General features: G+C 48.3%; 2 protein-coding genes across 3 annotated transcripts; one reads left to right on the top strand and one right to left on the bottom strand.

The window, feature by feature from the left end:
• Positions 1-290: 290 nt before the first annotated feature.
• LOC136501137 (transcription factor bHLH130-like) lies at positions 291-3,051 on the bottom strand. 2 transcript variants are annotated; one of them, XM_066496631.1, is made up of 6 exons: positions 2,918-3,051; positions 2,210-2,740; positions 1,445-1,983; positions 1,248-1,313; positions 885-1,077; positions 291-707 (listed from the first exon to the last, which is right to left on the bottom strand). In XM_066496631.1, exons 2-5 carry the CDS (start codon positions 2,709-2,711, stop codon positions 907-909), a joined length of 1,278 nt encoding a protein of 425 aa, XP_066352728.1. In that variant the 5' UTR covers positions 2,712-2,740; positions 2,918-3,051; the 3' UTR covers positions 291-707; positions 885-906. The 2 variants fall into 2 exon arrangements, with proteins under 2 accessions (XP_066352728.1, XP_066352729.1); XM_066496632.1 differs by having other exon boundaries at positions 1,009-1,077.
• Positions 3,052-18,287: 15,236 nt separating this feature from the next.
• LOC136500138 (uncharacterized) lies at positions 18,288-22,190 on the top strand. Its single transcript, XM_066495529.1, has 7 exons — positions 18,288-18,593; positions 19,873-19,953; positions 20,468-20,536; positions 20,675-20,757; positions 21,051-21,111; positions 21,192-21,245; positions 21,470-22,190. Exons 1-7 carry the CDS (start codon positions 18,288-18,290, stop codon positions 21,866-21,868), a joined length of 1,053 nt encoding a protein of 350 aa, XP_066351626.1. The 3' UTR covers positions 21,869-22,190.
• Positions 22,191-23,691: the final 1,501 nt, after the last annotated feature.

Genomic DNA, 23,691 nt, shown 5'->3' with positions numbered 1-23,691 from the left:
CGTCCAAACTTGGACTCCAAGCCCCCACACTTGAGACCCGGTCTCAGTATGATGCTTAAACCTCCACCTTTCCCCCCTTTAATCAGTCGGTCCGGAAAGAGCCGGAACCCACGACAAGAGCGTAACGAGTCTTCCCGCTCTCATAAGCAAGTATGTGCTCAGGATAATAAGTTTGTGACCTGACTACCATCCACAGCATCGGACGGTCCTCAATCGATACAGACGGAACAAGTGCAATCCGAGCCTCACTCGAATGACTAACCAAGACCAGATCCAAAGTACCATTTCGCTCGGTCTCCAATTATCATCCATATATATTTCATGTGATAGTAATATAATAACAACAATGATATCTTTCCTATCTCTCACGAGTAACAGGTAATCACTCGACTTCTACCGAATCCTATAGCATAGCGACCTACACGATCCTGGCATACTAGTATGACGACTCATAGGATAAAAATATATATATGTAAGTGGATTTTCATTCAACTCCTTAAAACTTAATGTACAAGCATAAAATAAAGTGCAGAATAATGGTGTTCCTGTTCCTCTCTTGGGTCTCCAGGTCTTGTGGTCTTTGCTGCACGGTGTGGTGTGTACGTCGTACGCAGCCGGAGATGGGACTGCCGGCCGGTGCTTCAGCCGGAGAACTGCTGGTGCTTGCTCGCCGGGCAGGTGCAGCTGGTGCGGCTCTCGTTCAACACCTGCAATCACGCATGAACAGAACAGATTACATACTGGAGCCAGCGTGTATTTCGTTCGGATAAGATACTACTCCTACTCGGCTGATGTTATTTTGTTGTGAGAAAAAAACACTATATCATGACTGATAAGCATGGCTGATATGATCAGCCTCCGTGATTTGGACGTCACTGGCTGACCTTGCAACTAGACCAAGGCTGCCTACGGCGACAGTTCTGCCGGCCGGCCGCCGTGTTCATCGATCGCATCATTTGGATATGGGTTTTGGAGGAAACCGGAGTTGGTTGGTTGGCTCGCTCGTACCTTGACCTGCTTCTGGAGATCCCTGATGTAGTCGACCGCCAAGTCCAGCATGTCGGAGGTGTTGGTTTGCTGCAGGGAATCGGAAAGCAAGTAGGTCAGTTCTGCCTGGAGTGGTCCTCGCGTCCCAACTCGCATATGGCGGCCGGCAAGCAGAATTTGCTAACAGAAGAACACTGTTCTATCGCCTACTGCAGAAATTGGTGGGTGCAGAGCATAGGGGACCAGGGCAGTAGCAGTACCTTGTCCATGTTGGGCACGAGCTCCTGCAGCTTCCTGATTCGCTCGCTGATCTTTGTCCTCCTCACCTGAGGAATGGCCGGTCGGTCAAAAGATGGGAGGAGGCATCAGCGAATCGCTCAACCGCAGGCTACAAGATTTCTTGACAAAATACTAGTAGTACGTGTTTGGGTTTGGGATTCGGTGCAAGCTCGCTCACCCGCTCGGCGATGCTGCGCGGGTGCGTGGCGCACCCGCGCTTGGCGCGGATCTTGCAGGGCACGGCGTCCTGGAACTGGAGGAACTTCTCGATGGCCGCCATCTCCGACGACGTCTTGGGCAGGCTGAACTGGTGCGCCAGCCCGCCGTTCTGCTGCTGCTGCTGCTGGCCGCCGGGCTCCGACGAGTCCCGCGGGCGTTTCATCACGGACAGGCTGTCCGACACGAGCGCAGACGACGAGTCGTCCCACCCGGCGGAGCTCATCGGGTACCCCGGGATGTAAGCGCCCCTGCCGCCGGCAGTAGCCTCGGGGCTGCTCCCTCCGACGTCCTCGCTGTCCATATCCGAGATCTGGGACATCAGCGACCCCTGCCGCGACGAGAAGCTCAGCTGCCCCTTGAGCCTGCCGCTACCGCCGCCGCCGCCGCCGCCGCCGCCGCCGCCCGCGAGGGAGTCCGTCGCCGCGGCACCGTCGCCGCCGGCGCCGCCGCCGTCCCGGAAACCCATGCCCATGCTCGCCCTCAGCATGGCCCCGTAGCCTGGATGAAGAAGAATCGAGCGAGACAGCAACAGGCGGAGGTGGTGGCCCCCCGTGTCAGTTACTTCCGGAAATAGAAATGTTTCGGGGGAAGAGAAACTCCCCAAGCAAGAACTGCAATAATTGCTGCCCTGCCGCGATGGAAGAAGCTGGAAGCAAGCAGGGAAATGGCAACCGACGAAGTTCCAAATGGAGGCCGGATAAAGGAGAGCGAGAGACCAACCAACCGTTGTCCATGCTGAAATGATCCAGGAACCCCGCGGGGGAGCTACTCTGCCGAATCAGGTTGCTGGCGGCACCGACGCCGGCGCCGGCTTCCATGCCCGAGCTGACGGTGCGGTAGAGGCCCCCGGACTTATTAGCGTCCACCATCTGCTGCTGCTGCTGCTGCTGCTGGGACTGGGAGTGGGAGTGGAACATCATTTGCTGATGCTGGTGCTGCTGGGAGGCCATGTCGGCCGCACTCGGGAAGTGGACAGTCGGCGGCGGCGGTGGCGGCGACGGCTTGTCGTCCCGGATGTGGTGGTGATCGGCCAGGGACCTGGAGAAGACGTTGTCGGCGCCGCCGGTGTCGCGCGGGGGCCCGGAGCCCGGAGCCGGAGGGAGCAGGTCCTCGCAGAGGTCGCCGAGCACCGTGCTGGGCGCCGATCTGTACCGTAGCAGCCCGAACGAGGTCATCGGCGGCTGCACCGGGAGGTTGAGGTCCTTGGACACCGGCGAGCCGTACATCAGCTGGCCCGGCAGCTTCTGTTCAGATCCTGCTCCACAAGAATAAAAAAAAAGGAGAAAAACATATCAATTTTTAGCAACGAACACCATGGAGGCAGTGCCTTTTTAAGCAAACATCACTTGGTCTTGCTCATCTTCAGCTATAAAAAATCGCACAAAAAGAAGAAGCTCCTCAGTCCTCAGTCATGGAGACGGCATGAGCGTACCTAATTTGAGCTCAGAGCGGATCCACCAGGACGCTGCAGAAGCTGTCGGCGGTGATTCGAGGAGGTACCGCAGGCAGCCCCTGCCTCCCTCCCTAGCACGAGGCGATCGAGTCGGGTCCGCAGGCGGCGGAGAGGACGAGGGAAGGGAACGGCGGCGTGGCGGGGGCTGGGGAGCGACGGCACGGGGAGGAGGTAAGGGGCGGCCCTCGATAAATAAATAGCGCGACCCGCCGCTCTGCTCTGCTCGCAGCTCGCTCGCTCTGGCTCTGGGTGATCTGCTCGACAGCTCGGAGGTGGGGGAGGGGACGCGAGGCGACGTGGCCGCCCGCGCACGGGGCCGAGCCGAGCTGACGGATTTGCCCCTCGGCCCTCGCCGTAAAAAGGTCGGGTCTCCGCTGCGTTGTCCACGGCGTTTTCGTACGTCGCTCCCGTGTCACGTGTCAGCCGTTGGTTGAGAAATGATTGGGCTCCACCCTCCCTCCCCACATTTGTCACCTGAGTACTGTGTGTTTTTGTGCTGATGCCGCTAGTAGGGGGAAGACCAAGCAAGTTGCGTGCCCGTGACGTGACCATTTTAAGGCCTCTTTGGCACGGGCCGATAGGTGTTAGGGGGAGCTGGAGCCGTGGAGCTCGAAAAACGAGCTTCTCCGGCTCCGGCGGTGTCTGTGAGAGAGGAAAGGAGGATAGAGAAAAAACGGCTCCGATGAACAGTAGCCTCTTGTCGGCCCGTGGGCGGCCGACAGGTGAAAAAGGGCGGGAGCCAGAGCCGCTGGAGCCTTGCCAAAGAGGCCCTAAAGCAAACGCGGCGCAGTCTGTTTTGGGCAGCAAGCAAAGGTTTCGTTGATGCATGCTTGACGCTCGCTATCCGGAACCGGAAGCGGGGGAAGGGGGAAAGCCGCGGGGTCGGGTCGGGTGGTGGGGGCAGGGATGAGCGGCTGAACCAACCAGCCAGTGATCGATCGGTCGAAGCTTTCTTTGCGGAATTGCTGCGGCGGGGCTTGCTTTCCTGCTGGTGCAGTGCAGGCCGGAAACGAGGCGCTTTCCCTTGAGAGCTGATCAGTGGTCACAGTGCACAACGAAAACGCCAGCACGACGTGCAGCTGGCTCCTCCCGGATTGCAGGGTTTAAAATGCCAGCACGAGGCCGGAGAGGAGAGACCACCCGTGCTCGTGTGTTGTTTATGTAAACTTATATAAAGTAATAAATCGTCCGGCCGTGTGCGTGCAGCTCAGAGGGTTGACTAACAGCCGCGATCGAAGTGGTTGTTTAATGCTTGCAAAGCATTTTTTTTTTGTGTCTGTGGCTGATCGAGAACCTGTTGACGATAACGCAATGATGGGATCGGAGCCAAGGCATCATGCTATACGCTTTTGTCATGCCTCTTTTCTGCCCCGAGGGAAAGCCAAAACCGAGCCTTTATGACGAGCTCATCTACTGCCACTTTGCAACCTAGCTTAAAAAAAATTATCTACTGCCACGTGCCACTTTGGAAATGGAAGCGGCAACGGAACGGAGAGAGCCGGTATGGCGCAGGTAGGTGGCTCTCGCGTAGGAGCGTATTCATGCGTGCGTCCGAGCCGGAAACGCACGGCGGTCGAGGAATCCGGCCACGCGTCCCGTGGCCACATCACCCACACGGCACCCCAGCACGCGCACGGCGGCAGTGCCGGCCAGGCGCGGCGGCCCCCAACGGCGACCGATCGCCCTCGCCTCGAGTCCAATCCACGCCTGCCATACCGGTGGTAGTAGGTCACGGGGGGCCAAGGCAGCAAGGCCAACCAGACCAAGCAAAGCAGGCGTACACATACAGCCACGCCGTGCGCTTTGCTTCGCTTCGCATCAGGTTCACATCCATCGGCAACACACGGGCCTTCCGTGACCGGACTGTCGGCTCCGCTCGTAGAACGTAGCCACCTAGCGTACTTCTACACAGTTCACCTCACTTGTGAATCCATCCGTTCGTTCAGATGATGATTTGAAGATAAAGAAGCTAACACCACCTGCTCGGCTACTCCTCAGCTCGTTCCAACCCACAATGACAGCCAGTCAACTGATGGAGTGAAGTAAGTACTAGTAGTAATGTAAAGCAGGCAGCAGACGTTGATCTACTCCTCCGTTTCTACCTTTTTTTTTTTTTGAGAAACTCTCCAGCCATGTTCGGTTGGCTGAAAAAATGGTTGATGCTGATGCCAATACTGATATGTTGCGAAAGAAAAATACTATTATTTCACGAAAAAGGTAAGGCCGATAAGTTCAAGGAACAGGGCCGCCATTTCTACACTGATGGGCGGACCGTGCTCACATCTCGACCAAACCAAAAACAATTGACGGGGCCCTGGGCCTGCCTGGCTCCACACACACGGTAACATCGCATGCATCTCCCAACACCAGACAGACTTGAGTATGTACCTGAGATGCGAGATGCATCAGATGCAGAGGACACCCGCAGGTGCTGCCCATTTCGTGTTTTTGGATGGATTGGATCCACCCAAGTCAGCAGCCAGCGCCAGGGGCTCCCTCCTCTCCCTCTTCCTCTTCGCCCGAATCGGCTCCGGCGACAGACAGGACAGATACCTGAACTTACACCTCACAGCTCAACGCAGCATGTCTTCATCACAACTGGCTGGCTGTATGCCTATACAGTACGGAGTATGTATATATTTCTCGTTTTAGAATCTGCGCAGGCGCTGCAAGCTCAGAGTTCATCTCGAGATGCGATCTTGAGATCTACGTAGCATTAGTAGTATCTTCCCTTTTTCTTTTCTTCTCGTCTTCTGTTGCGAATCTCGTATATTACTAGATCAGATCCGAGCATTTGTAAGTACTACATTCGTACACACAAGCCTGTGACTCCGCCTCAGCTGACAAAATTGCTCACCTGTCTTCAACCAAGGCCTAGTTTAGATTGTAACTTTTTTCAACCCGATAAATAGTACCACTTTCGTCTTATTTGACAAATATTATCCAATCGTGGACCAACTAGGCTCAAAAGATTCATCTCGTAATTTCCAACTAAACTGTGTAATTAGTTATTTTTTTTACCTACATTTAATGCTCCATGCATGCGTCCAAAAATTGATGTGATGAAGAAAGAGTAAAAAAACTTGGAATTTGGAGCTAATGTAAACAAGGCCCAACACGACAATACTCCTGAGCCTCAAGTCCTGAACCTGACCAGGCGCAGAAGAAGTACCAGGCCCTTGTTTAGATTGCAAGTTTTTTCACTCTCTCTTCATCACATTAAATCTTTGGACACATGTATGGAGTATTAAATGTAGATAAAAAAATAACTAATTACACAGTTTGATTGTAAATTACGAGACGAATCTTTTGAGCCTAGTTAGGCCATGATTGGACAATAATTGTCAAATACAAACGAAAGTGCTACAGTGTCCAATACTAATTCCTAACCCCAATCTAAACAAGGCCTAGTACAGCGCAAATAGCAGGTTATTAAATCGACGAGATGTAACAGCAGCTCTAACACTGTCACAGTCTGCTCTAACCCAGCAAGAAAACATTTTTCTAGAACAATACAAAAGATAATCTTTCCAAACAAAAAAAGGGATAGAAAAAGGGAGGCAGTAGATGGATAGTAGATAGGGACATGGCGATCCAATCTGCTAGATCGCTGAATATTTTTCTGTCCTGTTCGGCTGGAAAAACGGTTGATGCTGATGCCAATGCTGATATGTTGCAAAAAAAAACACTATTATTTCATGAAAAAAAGATAAGGCCGATAAGTTCAAGGGAACAGGGCCGCCATTTCTACACTGATGGACGGACCGTGCTCACATCTCGACCAAACCAAAAACAATTGACGGGGGCCCTGGGCCTGCCTGGCTCCACACACACACACGGTTACATCGCATGCATCTCCCAACACCAGACAGACTTGAGTACCTGAGATGCGAGATGCATCAGATGCAGAGGACACCCGCAGGTGCCGCCCATTTCGTGTTTTTGGATGGATTGGATCCACCCAAGGCCTCGTTTAGTTTGCAAAATTTTTAGCAAAATGGCACTATAACACTTTCGTTGTTATTTGGTAATTAGTGTCCAATCATAGTCTAATTAGGTTTAAAAGATTCGTCTCATGAATTTTGTCTAAACTGTGTAATTAGTTTTATTTTTTATTTATATTTAATACTTCATATATGTGTCCAAAGATTCGATGTAACAGGAAATCTTAAAAAAATTTGCAAAATGAAGTAGAACTACCCAAGTCAGCAGCCAGCGGCAGGGGCTCCCTCCTCTCCCTCTTCCTCTTCGCCCGAATCGGCTCCGGCGACAGACAGGACAGATACCTGAACTTACACCTCACAGCTCAACGCAGCATGTCTTCATCACAACTGGCTGGCTGTATGCCTATACAGTACTGTACGGAGTATGTATATATTTCTCGTTTTAGAATCTGCGCAGGCGCTGCAAGCTCAGAGTTCACCTCGAGATGCGATCTTGAGATCTACGTAGCATTAGTAGGCCTTGTTTGATTCCTCCCTCTTCTCCTAAAATTTCTGTCACATCAAATATTTGAACATATATATGGAGTATAAAATATAGACTAATTATAAAACTAATTGTATAACTTGCGACTAATATGCGAGACGAATCTTTTAAGCCTAATTAGTCCATAATTTGACTGCTACAGTAACATGTGCTAATAATAGATTAATTAGGCTTAAAAATTCGTCTCGAAAATTAACCTCCATCTATGTAATTGGTTTTATAATTAATTTATATTTAATGCTCCTTATTAGCCTCTAAACATTTGATGTGACATAAATTTTAGGAGCGACTAAAGAACCAAACACCCCCGTAGTATCTCCCCTTTTTCTTTTCTTCTCGTCTTCTGTTGCGAATCTCGTATATTACTAGATCAGATTAAGGATGGCAACGGGTTCCTAGAACACACAAACTATATATATGATTGTTCAGATTTGGGCCAAAATACCTATGTTGAGCTTCTTTGGGCCTAATACTCGCATGACAGCTCAAATAGTCGGTTCCCCAACGGGTAACGGGGACGGGTAAACAGGGAACGTTCCCGTACCCGCTATACCCGTCGGGGATGGATTCTTGCCTATTTATATGCCTGCGAGTAAAGATATGATCCCATCCTCGTCCCCTAATAGATCAAATACCCATCGGGTATCGGGCCCATTGCCATCTTTAGATCAGATCCGTGCATTTACACACAAGCCTGTGACTCCGCCTCAGCTGACAAAGTCCTTGTTTAGTTGGAGTTCAAAATCCCAAAAAGTGCTACAGTACCTGTCACGTCGAATGTTTGCGGCTTATGCATGGAGCATTAAATATAGACGAAAAAAACTAATTGCACAGTTTAATGGGAAATTGCGAGACGAACGTTTTGAGTCTACTTAGTCCATGTTTGAACAATAATTGCCAAATAAAAACGAAGGTGCTACAATAACCCCAAATTCCAAATTCATGAAACTAAACAAGGCCAAAATTGCTCACCTGTCTTCAACCAACACGACAATACTCCTGAGCCCAGTGGCGGATCCAAAGGGGGGGCTGGGGGGGCTCCAGCCCCCCCTAATGTCTTGATTTCAAGCCTAATCACTGTAGCAAAAGCTTGATTTCACCATTAAATCTTCATGCAAATTAACATCTCCAATGTTTTAGCCCCCCTTATCCCGCATCGTGCATCTGCCACTGCCTGAGCCTCGGTCCTGAACCTGACCAGGCGCAGAAGAAGTACTAGTACAGCGCAAATAGTAGGTTATTAAATCGACGAGATGTAACAGCAGCTCTAACAATGTCACAGTCTGCTCTAACCCAGCAAGAAAACATTTTTTCTAGAACAATACAAAAGATAATCTTTCGAAACAAAAAAAAGGGATAGAAAAAGGGAGGCAGTAGATGGATAGTAGATAGGGACATGGCGATCCAATCTGCTAGATCGCTGAATATTTTTCTGCCCGGTCCTGAACCCCGTAAAGCGAAGCAAGCAAGTCCACGTGCGCCCAGGAAAGCCGGCTAGCAAAAGGCCCAAAGAGGAGCTCAAGGGGTGGGTGTACTTTCTGATTGTTTCTGTTCTTTTTTCTCAGATAGTAGTGCCAAGAGGTGCTTCGAGTCGGAGCTCTGCATACAGGGGGGCACGTACGAGCTGCTTTGTAAATGCACTCCACCATCAAATCAATCTGGCTCCTCTCTATATATATTATACATACATGTAACAATTAATAACTAATTAAAAACCAGCATCGATCATGGGTAATGGAAGGGGCCCTGTGGTATTGATGTCACTGCCACGTGGGGTCCCTAGGATGTTCATCACCTAGCAGGCCATGTGATGTGAGTGACCAGGTTGGCCGTTGGAGCCGAGAGACCCACCAGTCCATCACCATGTCGTCCTGTCCTCTCCGTTCTAATGGTTTCTCTTCTAGATTTAGCACTGTTGCAGCGATTATTGCTTACCATTTCAATTTATTTTGGGCAGCAAGCTAGTAAGTACTGCTACAGACTAAGGGCTCGTTCGTTTTTAGCCCTGATTCCACCGGGAATCATTCCGGGTGATCAAAGATTGTATAATTAAGCACAACATTCTAGGTTGGAATCGTTTCAGTAATCCATTCCCTAGGAACCGAACAAGCCTAAGGACCCGTTCGTTTAGCGGGGAACGGAGGCCTGGAACGGTTCCGGATGGAATGGCAAGTTTATTTACAGTAGTAATGATCAGCTGGATTATTTCCGGCCCTCAATCCGCGCGAAACGAACGAGGCCTAAGGGAGCGTAGAGCTCACCACACCATGCCGCAGGTTCCACGTTAGAAGCTAGTCGTGTGTGTTTGGTTTGCTGCTTGAGTTGTGGTGCCGCCGGACCTCGCCATGCACGTCTAGTTCGTTGTCTACACGCCGTAGTTTGCCAAATGTGTAGCGGGAGAATCGGCCGACGCACTTTTGCCGTCTCTGGCGTGCATAGACGGGCACCAAACAAACTCTAAATATTGTTAGAAAAAAATAAGAACATCTCTAGTACATTACTTATCTCATCTCTAATATTTAAAAACTATCATATGACGAATTGAGGTCACTCAAGTAGATTACTTATTCTTTTCTTAATAACTAAAAGTTTTAATTAACTATTTGAAACCCACCCTTTCCTTCAAAAATGTTCTAAATCAATCTCCTCTCCTCTATCCACTTTGACCCCGTTCGCTCCGCTGAAAAAACAAGCCGAAACTTGTTTCGGCTGATTTGTTATGAGAGAAACACTGTTCCCGCTGAAAAAATAAGCTGAAAAACCCACCCTTTCCTTCAAAAATGTTGTAAATCAATCTCCTCTCCTCTATCCACTTTACTTAAAGGGTCTTTTTGCAATGCAGAAATCTAGAAACATAGCAATAGAAAAAACACAACAATAAAATTCCCCGGCATCTTGAATTCTATGGATTAACATGGGAAACTGCAATATTGAAGGTTTGGATGAAGCGCTGGATAAACACAAGAATTCGTTGAAAGATACGCGACTGACACAAAGCAACCCCATGAGGTTCAACCTCCTGGTAAAATTCCAATTTCTATGAAACACATCCCATTATGGTCATGTTCTGCAACACTACTTCAGCAGAACTTTTCAACGAACGAGCGGTGTTTTTCTCTCACAACAAATCAGCATAAGCTAAATTTCAGCGAAACGAATAGGGCATAGATTTTTAGGAACCCAATCATTTATTCCAAGGGGTACATAGTAAATTTTCCTATACGGTTTCAATCCTCAAGAATTTCTCCGTTTTTCCTTTATTCCAAAGTGGGCTTAAATGATATTTGCAACCAGTTGGAGGAGAAAGAAGAAGAAAAAACTACCCCAATTAATAGTAATAAAAGATCATATATATATAGACTTCATCTCCAGGAGATGAAGGGCAGGTAATGTGTTAGAGATGCTCATTCTAAATACTAGTGTCGTTTTAGCATGTAGCCAAAGCCAAATGCACATACCCCATGTATCTCGATCGGTACCAGAAACTCATATGCCAATTCCTGGGAACTTGATTGTACCTTTCATCTCCGTATAAAAAAAACGGCCAAGTTCGAGGGAGTTTCACTTCCTCAGGTTCTAGCTGTCTAGGAGTACATTAGGGCGGCCTCAATGGTTGGCTACGTCGCCAGCTGACGTCCGACATCATCGGACGTGGACACCTAGAGGCCCTATTCGTTTGTCTTATAATTCGTATTTTTTAACTTATTTTTTCAATCGAAACAGTGTTTTTCTCTCACAACAAATTAGTCGGAGCAGTATTTCAGCTAAACGAACGGAGCACAAAAGGACGGGAGATTATCTCACTAGCGACCAAAGAATCGGTAGCCGATTTCACTTTAACCGAGACTATGTGAGAGCGGGATTTACGGGTACTGCTCCACCTGTGGGAATCACTACTACTGTAATGATTTTACGCAGCGGGCGAAATCGGTTTTCCGCGGCGGGCAAAGCTGTCTGCCGTGGTTCAAAGGCCACGGGAAATCATGGCTTTACCGCAGCGGGCCAACTTGCCCGCCACGGTTAATCGATTAACCGTGGCGGGCAGGTTAGGATACCCGCCGCGGTTAATGGTTTGGAAAAAACAAAAAAAAACCCTAGCGAGCCCAATTGAGCCCATCGCCAGGCCCAATCGAGCCCGCTGCCAGGTGCGTCGGATCTGCTGCGGACGCGCTCGCTGTCGTCGTCCTTGTGTGTGGATCTCGCCGGCCTCCGCCTCCTCGTGCCGATGGAGCTCGCACACCCGCTCGCGGTCGTCGTCCTCGTGCGTATGGATCTCGCCGGCCTCCGCCTCCTCGCACCGCCAGAGCTCGCGGACCCGCCTGGACCAGCCGCCGTGGTGGCCGGGATATCCTTGCACCGGATCTGGGCGGCCCAAGGGAAGGCGGCGGCGCTCCTGGACCGGACCTGCATGCATATACAGGGGAGAGAGTGAGGGAGTGGAAGAGAGGGAGATGAGGAGCGAGGGTGTAACACCCCGGTGTTATGATCTTATTTAGCGCCGCGATTTAGGCCTAAGTAAAACTTTCGAAACGAGTTTCTTCAATTTTTGATTTAGAACTTACGTGAAGCGATGAGCGAACCTTGTGTGACTTAGTTTCGCGGACTTGAATAAACGTTTAAGTTAAATTACGTAGTGCGTAGAAATAATTGGGAAGGTCGAACGACGATGCTAGCGGACGGTTTGTCCTGTTAGATTAAGCATGAAAAGTAACTTGTACAAATAAAATAAAATCCACTAATAAATAGAACGATATATATATATATATATATATATATATCTATATATATATTTTGAATCAAATTTAAATTCGAACCTTGTTGAAATCTTTCTGTGCCTCGACGTTGCAAATTATCCAAATTAGTAAATCGTTAGAGAGAGATATATATAAGTATATATATATGTACGACGATAACTAAAAACAAAGAATTAGAAGGGAGGACAAACGTACTCAGTGATACTAGTAGCGATTTACTGTACTAGTTGACTGACTGCTTCCCGCTCTTTCTTTTTTCTGCTCTCTGCCTTGCTTTCCGTCACATCATGCCAGAGCAAACATGGATCAGCAGCTCTTAATTATTGCTGAGCAATGGCCTCAGTTTTTAGCAGAACGCACGGTGTCACTCGCACTAGCTGACCTCCACTACTCTCTGTAATTGTTGTTGGGCAGTGACCTTGCTTGTCTTCTCTCTACGTGTTTCATTGGGCGAAGTCAAGTCGTGTCTTGTCTGTGTCCTTGTCTCGCGCTATCTTTCTCGCGTGCGTCCTTTTCCTCTGCGAATGCCTTAATGAAAGTTGGCCGAGCTTGCTGCAGCGCCGTCCTTCCTGTCCCCGCTGTTTTCCCGATTCCCGGCTCCGGCGTGTCTTCATTTCATCCGTCCGTTTTCCCCTCTCTGACGCCACCCCTGCTGCTTGAGGAAGCCAACGCCCCTGCTCGCTCTCCTCGCCAGCGTTGAGCGCCCGGCCGGACATGGCCGCGCCCACTGCCGCAGCGCCGAGCCGTAGCCACCTCGCCCTGCAGTTCCGCTCGGTTTTCCTTCGCGAACACGCGCGTCTCGCACGGCATCCCCTCTCCTTTCCCCTCCTCCTCGGTTCCAGCCGCGCCCCGGTCCCGCGCTAGAACCCCAGCCGCAGCGCTCCACCCTCCTCCGCACCTCCTCGCGCAGAGCTCCGCAGCGCCACGCCGCTGTCCGTGCGCGCCTCGGTTCCGCGTCGGGCCCGCTGCTCCGCCGCGCTGCTCCACCTCCGCGGCACTGCCCCGGCCAAATGCTCGCCATGCCCGGAGCTTCGCGTCTCGTGCCGAGCCGCTGCTCCACGGTCCCACCGTCGCTGCTGGCTTATCTGCCGCGGCCGCACGTGGCCGCCGTGCGGTGCACGTACCCGAGCCGCGAAGCATCTCCCCGCTCCCCGGCCGCTCGCGCTCGGCCATGCCGCTGCGTCCCGCCATGGCTGCCCGCCGGTGCCGGCTCTCTCCCGCGCGCGCGAGCTCCTTGTCACGTGTCGAGCCGCCGCGGCACCTGCCGTGCCACCCTCGCCGACCGTCGCGACCGCAGCGATTCCATTGCCGGTCGGAGCTCATCAGCTCCCCTGCTCCAAGCGCTCCGTTCCTGGAATGAGAAAGCAAGGTGAGGAACGGTATAAATCCAAGAAGAAACGCTATACGGGGTCTTTACACAAAATACTAGACTCAAGTGAATAGTGTTGTTGGACCTCGTCGTAATTTAAGGGAAGTTTGTGGCCATTTCGCGTATGTGTCGTACCCTGTCCCCGCGCGCTGGGCCGCGTGTCCGCGTTGCTGGGCCGGCTAGAGGTCTGCCGTCGCGCCTGGGCCGCGCCTGCGCCGCGCGTGGGCCAGCCTGCAGGGCAGTGCTCGCCTGCCCTGGGCCTGGTGCCGGTGCCTTGCTGGGCCGGCCTGAGGCCATCTGGTGCCACCCGCCTGGGCCACGCAAGCGCCCGTCCGGCTGGGCCGTTGCGCCGTGTGGGCCATGCTCGCCCCCTGGGCCGCGTTTCTGCTGTGCCAGTAGTGGCCGCCGGCCCCTTTTCTTGTTTAAGGGTTTTCTAATTACAGCAGAAGTAAACTTATAAACTTCGTAGTAAGTCGTAGAAAAATCATAAAAATGCCAAATCAGTTTTATCGAGTTTCTAAGATCATGATCTACCTATTAGTATATTTTGTTCACATAGTTTGATAATATTTTTGGGAACTATATAATTAATCTAAGACACGTAATATCGTAAAATATAAACTTGTAGGAACTTCCGTGATAAATTGGTAATAGTATTGGATCTGAAATCTTTACGGTAGGTTCCTAGCAATATTAGCTGCTCACTGTAATTTTTGTAGCTCTAAATTAATTAGCTTGCTAAATAGATAATGATGCCTTGTCCGACAACGTGTATATGTAGCCTTAGTACGGTCGTCGTTAGAACTAGCCCGTTAACTCGAGGGGCATACGTCGTATTTTACGAGTCACAATTCCAGTTGATTAATTACATCTTTGCATTGCATCGCATGCATATCATATAGGTACGATGATGGATCAAATGATCAATTGAAGGATGATTGGGACTCCGAAGATGGTGTGATGGTATTCTCTCCAGGAGATGATGCAATGGGCTTGTTATTCAGCTGATGGTGGATGATCTGAAGATGTAGATACTAACTTTTTAATATATCTTACCCAGGCAAGCCCCGGTGCATAACCCCTACTTTCTGCAGTTTAAATTATATTTGTGCATTAAGTTTAAGGAGTTGAATGAAACCCACTTGCATATATATCTTTATCCTATGAGTCTTACTAGTATGACAGGATCGTGTAGATTGCTATGCTACAGGACTCCGGTAGAAGTCGAGTGATTGCCTGTCACTCGCGAGATATAGGAAATATGTTACTATATGATTATCACTTGCAATATATAAATTGGTGGAAAGGAAAATGGTGACCGGGCAGGGATGTGGTTTGAGTATTGGTGGGTGTAAGAAGTTGTGTCGCCGCGGAGGCGGGTCATAGCTTGGTTACACCGTGTTTCCCTGTCTGGTCGGTTAAGGACCGATCGTTGCATATGACTCTAGGCAGGTCACAGACTTATTATCTCGAGCACATACTTGTGTATGGGCGCTTGGAAGACTTGTTGCTCTCTTGTCGCGGATCCGGCTCTTTCCGGACCGACTGTTAGGGTTTATTTTGGTGGAGGAGGTCCTTGCACCGCACTGAGTCCGGGACTCAGGGGCGGGGGCTTGGAGTCCTAGTTTGGACGGGGACCTGGACACCCGGGACAGGAGAGTGATGGGTTGGTCCTGCTTGTGCCCGGGGTACAAGCGGGGCGTGTGTTTCGGGGTACCCAGCTGGGGGCATTGATTCGCGAATCGCCGGGCTATCCGGTACGGCTTGTCTACGGTTTAGCATCGTAGTAAGAACTGAAAGATGAAAGAGGGAAGATGGACAAAGGAAATCTGATTGCTTACCACCTGCTTGAAAGTAGCACAGATGCTTACATAGAATGGTTAGTTAATGAACCAATGCGGCTATTAATAAAAATCAAATATAAGGACGCACGCTTAGTAATGCTTTCTGCAAATGCAACCCACCAACCAGATAGCCTTGCATATCCTTGGAGTCTTTTCTTTTCTCTTATCGGGTAAGTCTTGCTGAGTACAATTGAGTACTCAGGGTTTTATTCCCCCTGTTGCAGGTGATAGGTGGATGCTAGAGCTGACCTTTGTGTGTGGATTCCTCCTGGTGGGCTCAGAGAGGATTTCTTTTACGCTGCGATCGTAGTCTTTATTTATAACTCTCACTAAATATTTTTATAAAAGAAAGTTTTACAATCTGTTGCCATAGTTGCTATATATCAATAATTCATTATGCCATGATTAGATATTTATTTCCGCTGTAGTTCTGATCACATGTTTATATTCCGCTGTATATTAAATTGTTCATAACTCTGATAATACGATTACATTCCGTTGTTATAATAATAAATGTTATACTCTGATGTACGTGTAAAGTGATGTAAGAAATGGTTAAGAATGATGTAAGCTTTATTCTCTCATTTGTGATCCTGGTGGCAAAAATGTGGATTTTTGGGTTCTCCCCTGGGGTGTGCCCGACGGAATCGAGTAATTTAGTGTTCTCCCTCGAGTGCTTAGTGTCTAATGGAAGACAAGCACTCCTGTGAGGCATTAGATTAGGCGGTTCTGCCACAGAGGGCAACCTACCTGAGTTGGGGGAGGTGCGACGCAGAGGATGGGGAATGGCCGCTGCCGTGTCGCCGCTCTGGTGGAGCCGCCGGGAGAGCCGCCGCGCCGCCGTCTGCTTCGTGAGAGAGGGGAGGGGAGGGGAGCGGGGGAGGCGCCATCGGTGGAGGGAGAGGAGGCTCCTCCCCCGTGTGCCTCGCCGTCGCCAGCGTCGCAGCTCGCCCGCCGCCACCGGCCTGTCTGCGAGAAGGAGAGGGGAGGGGAGGGGAGTGGAGGAGTGTGGCTGTCTGCGAGAAGGTGAGAGGAGGCTGGCTAAGTGTTGGAAACCCTAAGTGCCATATTTATACTAGAGCGGTTATTGGGCTTCCTCTGGGCCGATTGGGCCAGGCCTTTTTTCGTGACGGGCCTTGTAACATGCCCGCCTCAGTTAATATATTTACCGAAGCGGACAACTTAAAATGCCCGCCGCGGTTAATAGCTATTAACCGTGGCAGACATTTTAAGTTGCCCGCCTCGGTAAATATATTTTTCGTGGCGGGTAAAAGTGACCGTCACGGTAAATAAATAATGTCCGCCTCGGTTAATCGTGGCCATTAACCGTGGCGCACAAAATAGGTGCCCGTCTTGGTTAAGATTTGGAGGTGTCACGCAAAATCAATCCTGTAGTAGTGAATGGAGAGCGAAGTCGTGAATCCCGCTGGGGACGCCCTTAAAACTGACGAAAAACTAGAGCCAAGGAAATGTTGGCCCTCCAGCGCTACAAACCGGCAGACCCTACCGACTCCAACGAGCATCGATCTGCACAGCCACACGATCGCCACTTGGTTGAGCATTTGCATTGCATGTGTACTTGCACGCGAACCCTACTGGCTACGTACGTACCTTGTTGTCGGTCTTCGCAAGCAGTGACTAGTGAAACCTCTCGCAACATTATTTTTAAAAGGGGGGAAAAGAAACTCTCGCATCGCAAGGCTGCAATGCAGAGAGCAAGAGTATAAAAAAGGGGCACACTGGATCTAGCTAGCCAGATAGATGCCTCGTAAAACGCATCCGATCAGCTGCTTCTGCTGATGAGTGAGTTGTTAATAACTTTAGCTTCTTGGGCGACAGCGGCCCGTTCGCTTCGCTGAAAAACAAGCTCACTGTTCTAGTTGATTTGTTGGGAGAGAAAAACACTGTTTCGGTTGAAAAGACAAATCTAAAAGTACATATTATAAGACAGGCGAACAGGGACAGCGCTGTTGAGAGTTTAATGGGATTGTGCCCGGCCAGAAGGAGATGGAATCCATGGCATCCATGGGATCGATGCGTGTCGCACAGCACCTAGGCATATTTAAGAGATACTGCCTGCCATGTGCCTCCACGTCAGCGTTCATGGGGCATGCATGTACGATGGGCTGAGAAGTGGATTCCCTGTTCTAACCTTGGGACCTTGGGTTGTAAGCTCATGCATGCTCCCCGTAGTACAGACGTACAGTGCATGGATGCCTTTGCTTTCACCGCCTGCTACCATGGTCTCTGCATCAGCATCAGTACGTATAGTGTTGCATTAGGTGATCTGCGTGAGGTAGACACGTGCAAGGCAAAGCAAACGATAGTGGAGGAATATAATTTTAACAAAGCAATCGTATAAGCATCTGAATTAGTATTATTATTATTATTATTTTGACAAGTTTGGATGCAACCACCTCCAGAATCTGTCTCTGTACTCTGCAAGGGTATAGATGCAGCAGAAGGAACGCCATGGCTGGCTCCGGCTCCCCTCGATTCCCCCGCGACTTTTGCTGACGCCTTTTTTCACATTCTCATCCTGATGGCTCCGGCGACACTGCTCTGTGGGCGGGGTGGCTGCTCGACGTGAATCCTGGCCGGAACGGAGTGGTGTGGTGTTGCTCTCCCTCTCCTGAGTTGCGTCCAGCACATGATGTTGCCTCCCTTCGTGGTTGGGCCTCAATTTTGTGCAAGCATTCAATTTGAGCCCCAGAAGAAGGGTCTTCGTCCGCGGGCCGTAATCCCAGTAGGCCCACTCCAGATCTCGAGTAGCGACGAACCCGGAGCCTATCACAGCAGCACAAAACAGTTCGGACCGAAAGCCCACCCCAACACCCACGGCCCGTTTCGCTTCCGCCTTATCCCTCGGACCCGCTGTCGGATTAGAACAACAGATGGAGGCCGGCCTGCGCGCGCTTGGCCACCGCTACTGCGGCGGCGGCGGCGGGTTCGCCGCCGCGCGTGCCATCCGGCTCCGGCTCCGGCGCCAGCGCAGCGCGGCCGCCTTCTGCTCCCGTGAGTGGCGAGAGACTGTCACCCCCTCCCGCCCTCCGGCGTGTCTGTGTCCCCCTGCGCTTGCAAACGTTTCTGCAGTTGCTGTTAGTGGAGATGGGAATGGCGCCGCGGGTGGCCCCGTGGGGAGCGGCGTCGAGGTGGCGCGAGCCAGCAGGATGCTTCACGTCGTGCTCGTCTCGCCGCTGGTAAGTGGTAACTGCTGCCTTCTTATTTTGAGGTTTGAGCTCTTATTCCTGTGGCCGACTGCAATTTTGAGGTTTGGGCTCAGATTCTACAGTCACCTGGCTGTAAGAGTTCGGATTGGTGCACTGCATCTTGTCTGTTCAACTTGATGCCTAAATCTGATAGGTTCGATTCAATAATAGGGAAGAGAATAAGGCCCGTTTAGATGCGAAAATTTTTGGCTTTAGGTTACTGTAGCACTTTCGTTTGTATTTGGTAAAAATTATTTAATTATAGACTATTTAGGTTTAAAAGATTCGTCTCGCCAATTATGGGCAAACTGTGCAATTAATTATTCTTTTTACCTACATTTAATACTCCATGCATGTGCCGTAAGATTTGATGTGACAGGGAATCTTGAAAAATTTTGGTTTTTGGGTGGCATCTAAGGCCCCGTTTAGATGCAAGCCAAAAACAAAAAATTTTCAAGATTCCCCGTCACATCAAATCTTGCGGCACATGCATGGAGTACTAAATGTAGACGAAAAAAAAAACTAATTACACAGTTAGCCGAGAAATCGTGAGACGAATCTTTTAAGCCTAAATAGTCCATAATTGGACAATTTTTGCCAAATAAAAACGAAAATGCTACAGTAGCCAAAAGCCAAAAATTTTTCGGAACTAAACGGGGCCTAAACAGGGCCTAACTCAAACCCTTACATGATCTGTTGGTACAAATATTGAGACAGGAGGTCTAGTCTAGTCCGTTTTTACAGACACAGACCTGCACTCTACTATAGCCTAGTCCTACACCACATGAACAATATCATCTAACATGTTTAGGCTGTGTTTGGATCATAGGATTTTCAAAGGAATATCAAAGGAATGAGCTTTTTTATACTTCTGAGTCCTGTAGCAGTGTTTGGAACACAGGATTGCTTCGTTCTTTTCCATAGGAAAGTTTCCTGCACCTGTACGTTTTGGAGGAAAACAAAAATCCACTGGAACCTGTTGTTTGTGTTTCCTTCACGAAGTACGAGATGAATCTGAGGCTGGCTGCAAGCTTACCACGTTTGTGCCATGGTGGATGCCTAAACTGTACTATATTTAAGAGAGATCAATGTTAAACAACTATGCTTACTGCAAATCAATAGATTCCTATGTTATTAGTATTCCTGTGTTCCAAACACCAATTCCTATAAAAATCCTGTATTTTTCAATCCTCTGTTTTACACCTCTATTCCTTTCCTATTTCTGTGTTTTCTCCAATTCCTACGTTTTACATTCCTGTGTTCCAAACAGGCCTTAATGGATGGAAGTGTAATGCTTGTAATACACCATATCCTAACCCTGCTGCTGTTTTGCTCGGTGGACAATAAGAGGGTAAACTAGTAACTCTATGCTGTGCAATACTAGCGTAGTTGCTTATTTATGGATGGCTCTACTTTGATCTGGCATGCCTAGGATGTTTGGATCCGGTGACTAAAATTTAGGAGGTATGTCGGGAGGATGTTGCATGAGATATTCGGATATTAATAAAAAAATAAATTACATAATCCGTCGGTACGCCACGAGATGAATTTTTTAAGCCTAAGTAATCTGTCATTAGCATATGTTTACTGTAGCAAAACATTGTCAAATCATGGACTAATTAGGCTTAAAAGATTCGTCTTGCAAATTAGTCGCAAACTATGTAATTAGTTTCGTAATTAGTCTATATTTAATACTTCATGCATGTGTCCAAATATTCGATGGGACAGCGACTAAAATTTAGGAGGTGCAACCAAACACCCCTCTAGTGTTGCAAACTAGTAACTAGATGCAATGTAACCTATTGAGTTGATTATTTGACTTGCTTTGCTGTTTTCGCTGAATTATGGATGACTGTACTTCACAGATACCAGGAAATACAGGGTCCATTGCAAGGACATGTGCTGCATCTGCAGTTGGCCTGCATCTTGTCGGGGTAAGGTTAGTCTCTGGACTATTTGTTGTGTTATTGAGTAGAAGGTTCTTGATGCAGCATCATCTTTCTTGCCCCATTTTGTCATACATCTAGAGTGCTATGTTAACTGAAATATGTTTGATATTTTCTTTTCTCCAGCCATTAGGTTATAAGGTAGATGACACAAAATTGAAGCGTGCGGGATTGGATTATTGGCCGTATCCTTCGGTTGGATGTATACTGTATCAATTATATATTGCTCCCCGACCCAAATTTAAGTCCATTAGAACATTGGCATGGTCTACAACATGGCAGTTTGACGATGAATAGATGTAAAAATATGCTATTTGAAATATAAAGAGTCAAGTATTATAAAAGTATTTTTCATGATAAATGTAGTAATATCAACCTTGTGTTGTCAGTCTATATTATAATCTATATATGATCTCTAACATACTAAATCTTGTGGGCAGTGATCATAGAAAGAACTCGTGTACTCAAATATTAGTCTTCTTCCTTAATCGCTGCTTTAAAGATACGTTGTTGTCAAGATTCATGACTCTTGGGACCACTTCTGTGATTATTTCATGAAGCAGGTGATGAATTCTCTGTCCTCCCGGATATTTTGACTACTGAATTGTTTTCAGCATCATCATGTTCTTTTTTTCTCGATTAGGAAGGAGATAAAAGGCTGTTGGCATTCACCAAAAGAGGCACACAAATCCATTCAGTAAGTAACTACTGCTTCTTCAAGTAGAATTGTAGCATATCCGTACCTGCACCACAATGAAAACTATCGCAGTGGGTATAAAATCTCAACTAATTTGCAAATTTGAAGATTTGCTTACAGAAATGGTAGAGATTGATGGAGATTTATAGTGGAACACATTGACTTAATGTGCAACTCGGATTCTTTGGCATTCGCTTGATTAATGTGTTTTATTTTCTGATCAGGATTTCTCCTACAGGCCAGGGGACTGGCTAGTCTTTGGTTCTGAAACAAAAGGATTGCCTCGACAAGCCCTTGAGGATTGCTGTCGAGAGGGCCTAGGCGGTGGAACCCTCCGGATTCCCATGGTGGAAACCTACGTCCGGTGCCTCAACCTCTCCGTCAGCGTTGGAATCGCACTGTATGAAGCAGCTAGACAGCTGAACTACGAGCAGCTTCAGGCTATCCGCACCGCGAGCGCTAAACGCACCTGCATGCCGCGCGCGCCCGCACCGCGCGCCTCTATCGCGCACGCGCGCGTAGCGGCCGGCTGCGCGAGCGCTATTCCCAGAGTAGTACTGTGCACACGCCAAACACTGTGCACGGAGAGAGAGAGAGAGGGGAAGGGAGAGGGAGTAGAATAAAATAGGGAGCAGTTGGTACAGAGTATGGAACAGAGATAATATAGGTGCAGGAGAAATAGGTATAGAGTAGAGAATATCGATGACTATGATAGAATATTCCTTTTAAGAGATGAAAATAGAGGTCGTGTGCGGATAGCCTCAGTACCAGCCTGAGCTCTTGGAGGAAGCACAGGAGCTATTCCCAACAGAGGACATTTAGGATGTGTTTAGTTCGCGAAATTTGGAAATTTTGCTACCGTAGCACTTTCGTTTTTATTTGGCAATTAGTGTTTAATCATGGACTAATTAGGCTCAAAACATTCATCTCGCGATTTTCAACCAAACTGTGCAATTAGTTTTTTTTTCGTCTATATTTAATGCTTCATGTATCACAAGATTCGATGTGATGACTATTATAGCACTTTTTAGGAAACTTTTTAGAAACTAAACGCAGCCTTATGCACGAAAACTTCTGCCTGAGAACAACTCTTATAGTAGAAAGACTACTGCCACCGAAGTGATCACCTCAAATTTTTTTTGTACTGTTTGCCATGACACATGAGCATATGATTGAACTGGAGGACCACACACGATTCTGTTGCGAATTCAATTCCAAGCCGTGTCCTTGTCGAGGTGGTGTTCACTGCTCATTCAAATTGTGTACCAGATTTGCATGAAAGAATCGTTTCAGTGCTATAATTTTGCAGTCAGAAGGTGATTGGAGTATGCTAAGATGGGGTCTCTTTCTGACTTTTTTTTTGTGTGTGTGTACTACTGGTTACTGAACCATAAGCTTTGTTAATTGCAATTAGATGCTGCGTTCTGTTGCTTGCTTCTGTGTCAATGTGGTGAGGGAAAGGTTGGTGTGGAAACTTTACTGCCATTCAAAACCTTCTCTGGTCACGCAGCTCACAGGTCAAATAGGGCCCTATCTGTAGCTGTCCCTGACCAGTGAAATTATTGGGCCATCAGTTGCGCTGGAGGTAAAGCCACGGCGAAAGCACTGTTTACTGTTTGGTGATTTGTCGTGCATCGTTGGTCGGCTTATGGCTCGTAAGAGCCGCGAAAGGCCTAAATGTTAGCTCGTCAGCACTCAGCAGCAAGTCCTCGTTGTCCTGTGAACACTGAACAGCATAGCACATTGGTGTTTCTGAAACACTCGAATGTGTTCGGGATTGAACCGTGAATGCATCAGAAAACAGCATTTTAATTCTCGAGTTGGCTGGCACTGTTCGACTGTACTAGCTCATGACACAACTAATATATCAGCCTATTTATAGCCCATCAGGATTGTTAAAATATACTCGCTACAGCTCCGTCCCAAAATAAGTTTTCATGTCGCTTTTTGAGGAGTTAAACCAATCTCAAATTTAGTTAAGCTTCAGCTACTTCTTTGACGAAATCTAAAATTTCATCCTTTCTAGGATGAAGGTAGTGCATCCATAGTAATTAGTCCAAAGGAATTTCAAAGGGCGCAATCTATCAGCACAAAGGGGTATATGTATATGAATGATTACAACGAGGTTCTAAGTGCACCCTCAACAATAAAATTAACTTACTAGCTCATATGAACTTAAAAGAAAAATATAAATGCCCTGTTCATTTCTCTTAGAATCCGTCTTTTTCAAAATAAATCAGCCGCAACAATGTTTTCGCTTGTTTTTTCAGCGAAGCGAACGGGGCCAAAATACCCTAACATATTTGTATAGAAAAAGTAGAAACATAGACATATGAATCACAAGAAAGTGTAAGAACTTGGTGCTTTACGAAGAGCTAGTTTATCGATCTCTCTTATTGAATATAGAGGTTGTTCGCTGGTTGGTTTCTGAGCTGATAAGTCCTGC

The sequence above is a fragment of the Miscanthus floridulus genome, chromosome 13, assembly GCF_019320115.1.
Source record: "Miscanthus floridulus cultivar M001 chromosome 13, ASM1932011v1, whole genome shotgun sequence".
NCBI lineage: Eukaryota > Viridiplantae > Streptophyta > Magnoliopsida > Poales > Poaceae > Miscanthus > Miscanthus floridulus.
The sequence above is the reverse complement of the archived record's forward strand: the minus strand, read 5'-3'. Positions and strand labels throughout refer to the sequence as shown.

Bases quoted from the DNA above. Each gene is read 5' to 3' on its own strand.
- LOC136500138 (XM_066495529.1), top strand. From the start codon at position 18,288: ATGGAGGCCGGCCTGCGCGCGCTTGGCCACCGCTACTGCGGCGGCGGC. The intron at 20,537-20,674 runs GTAAGGTTAGTC...TCTTTTCTCCAG, and splicing joins TTGGCCTGCATCTTGTCGGG to CCATTAGGTTATAAGGTAGA. The intron at 21,246-21,469 runs GTAAGTAACTAC...TTTTCTGATCAG, and splicing joins GAGGCACACAAATCCATTCA to GATTTCTCCTACAGGCCAGG.
- LOC136501137 (XM_066496631.1), bottom strand. From the start codon at position 2,711: ATGTACGGCTCGCCGGTGTCCAAGGACCTCAACCTCCCGGTGCAGCCG. The intron at 1,984-2,209 runs GTTGGTTGGTCT...TTCTTCATCCAG, and splicing joins TCATTTCAGCATGGACAACG to GCTACGGGGCCATGCTGAGG. The intron at 1,314-1,444 runs GTGAGCGAGCTT...GCCATTCCTCAG, and splicing joins CGCGCAGCATCGCCGAGCGG to GTGAGGAGGACAAAGATCAG.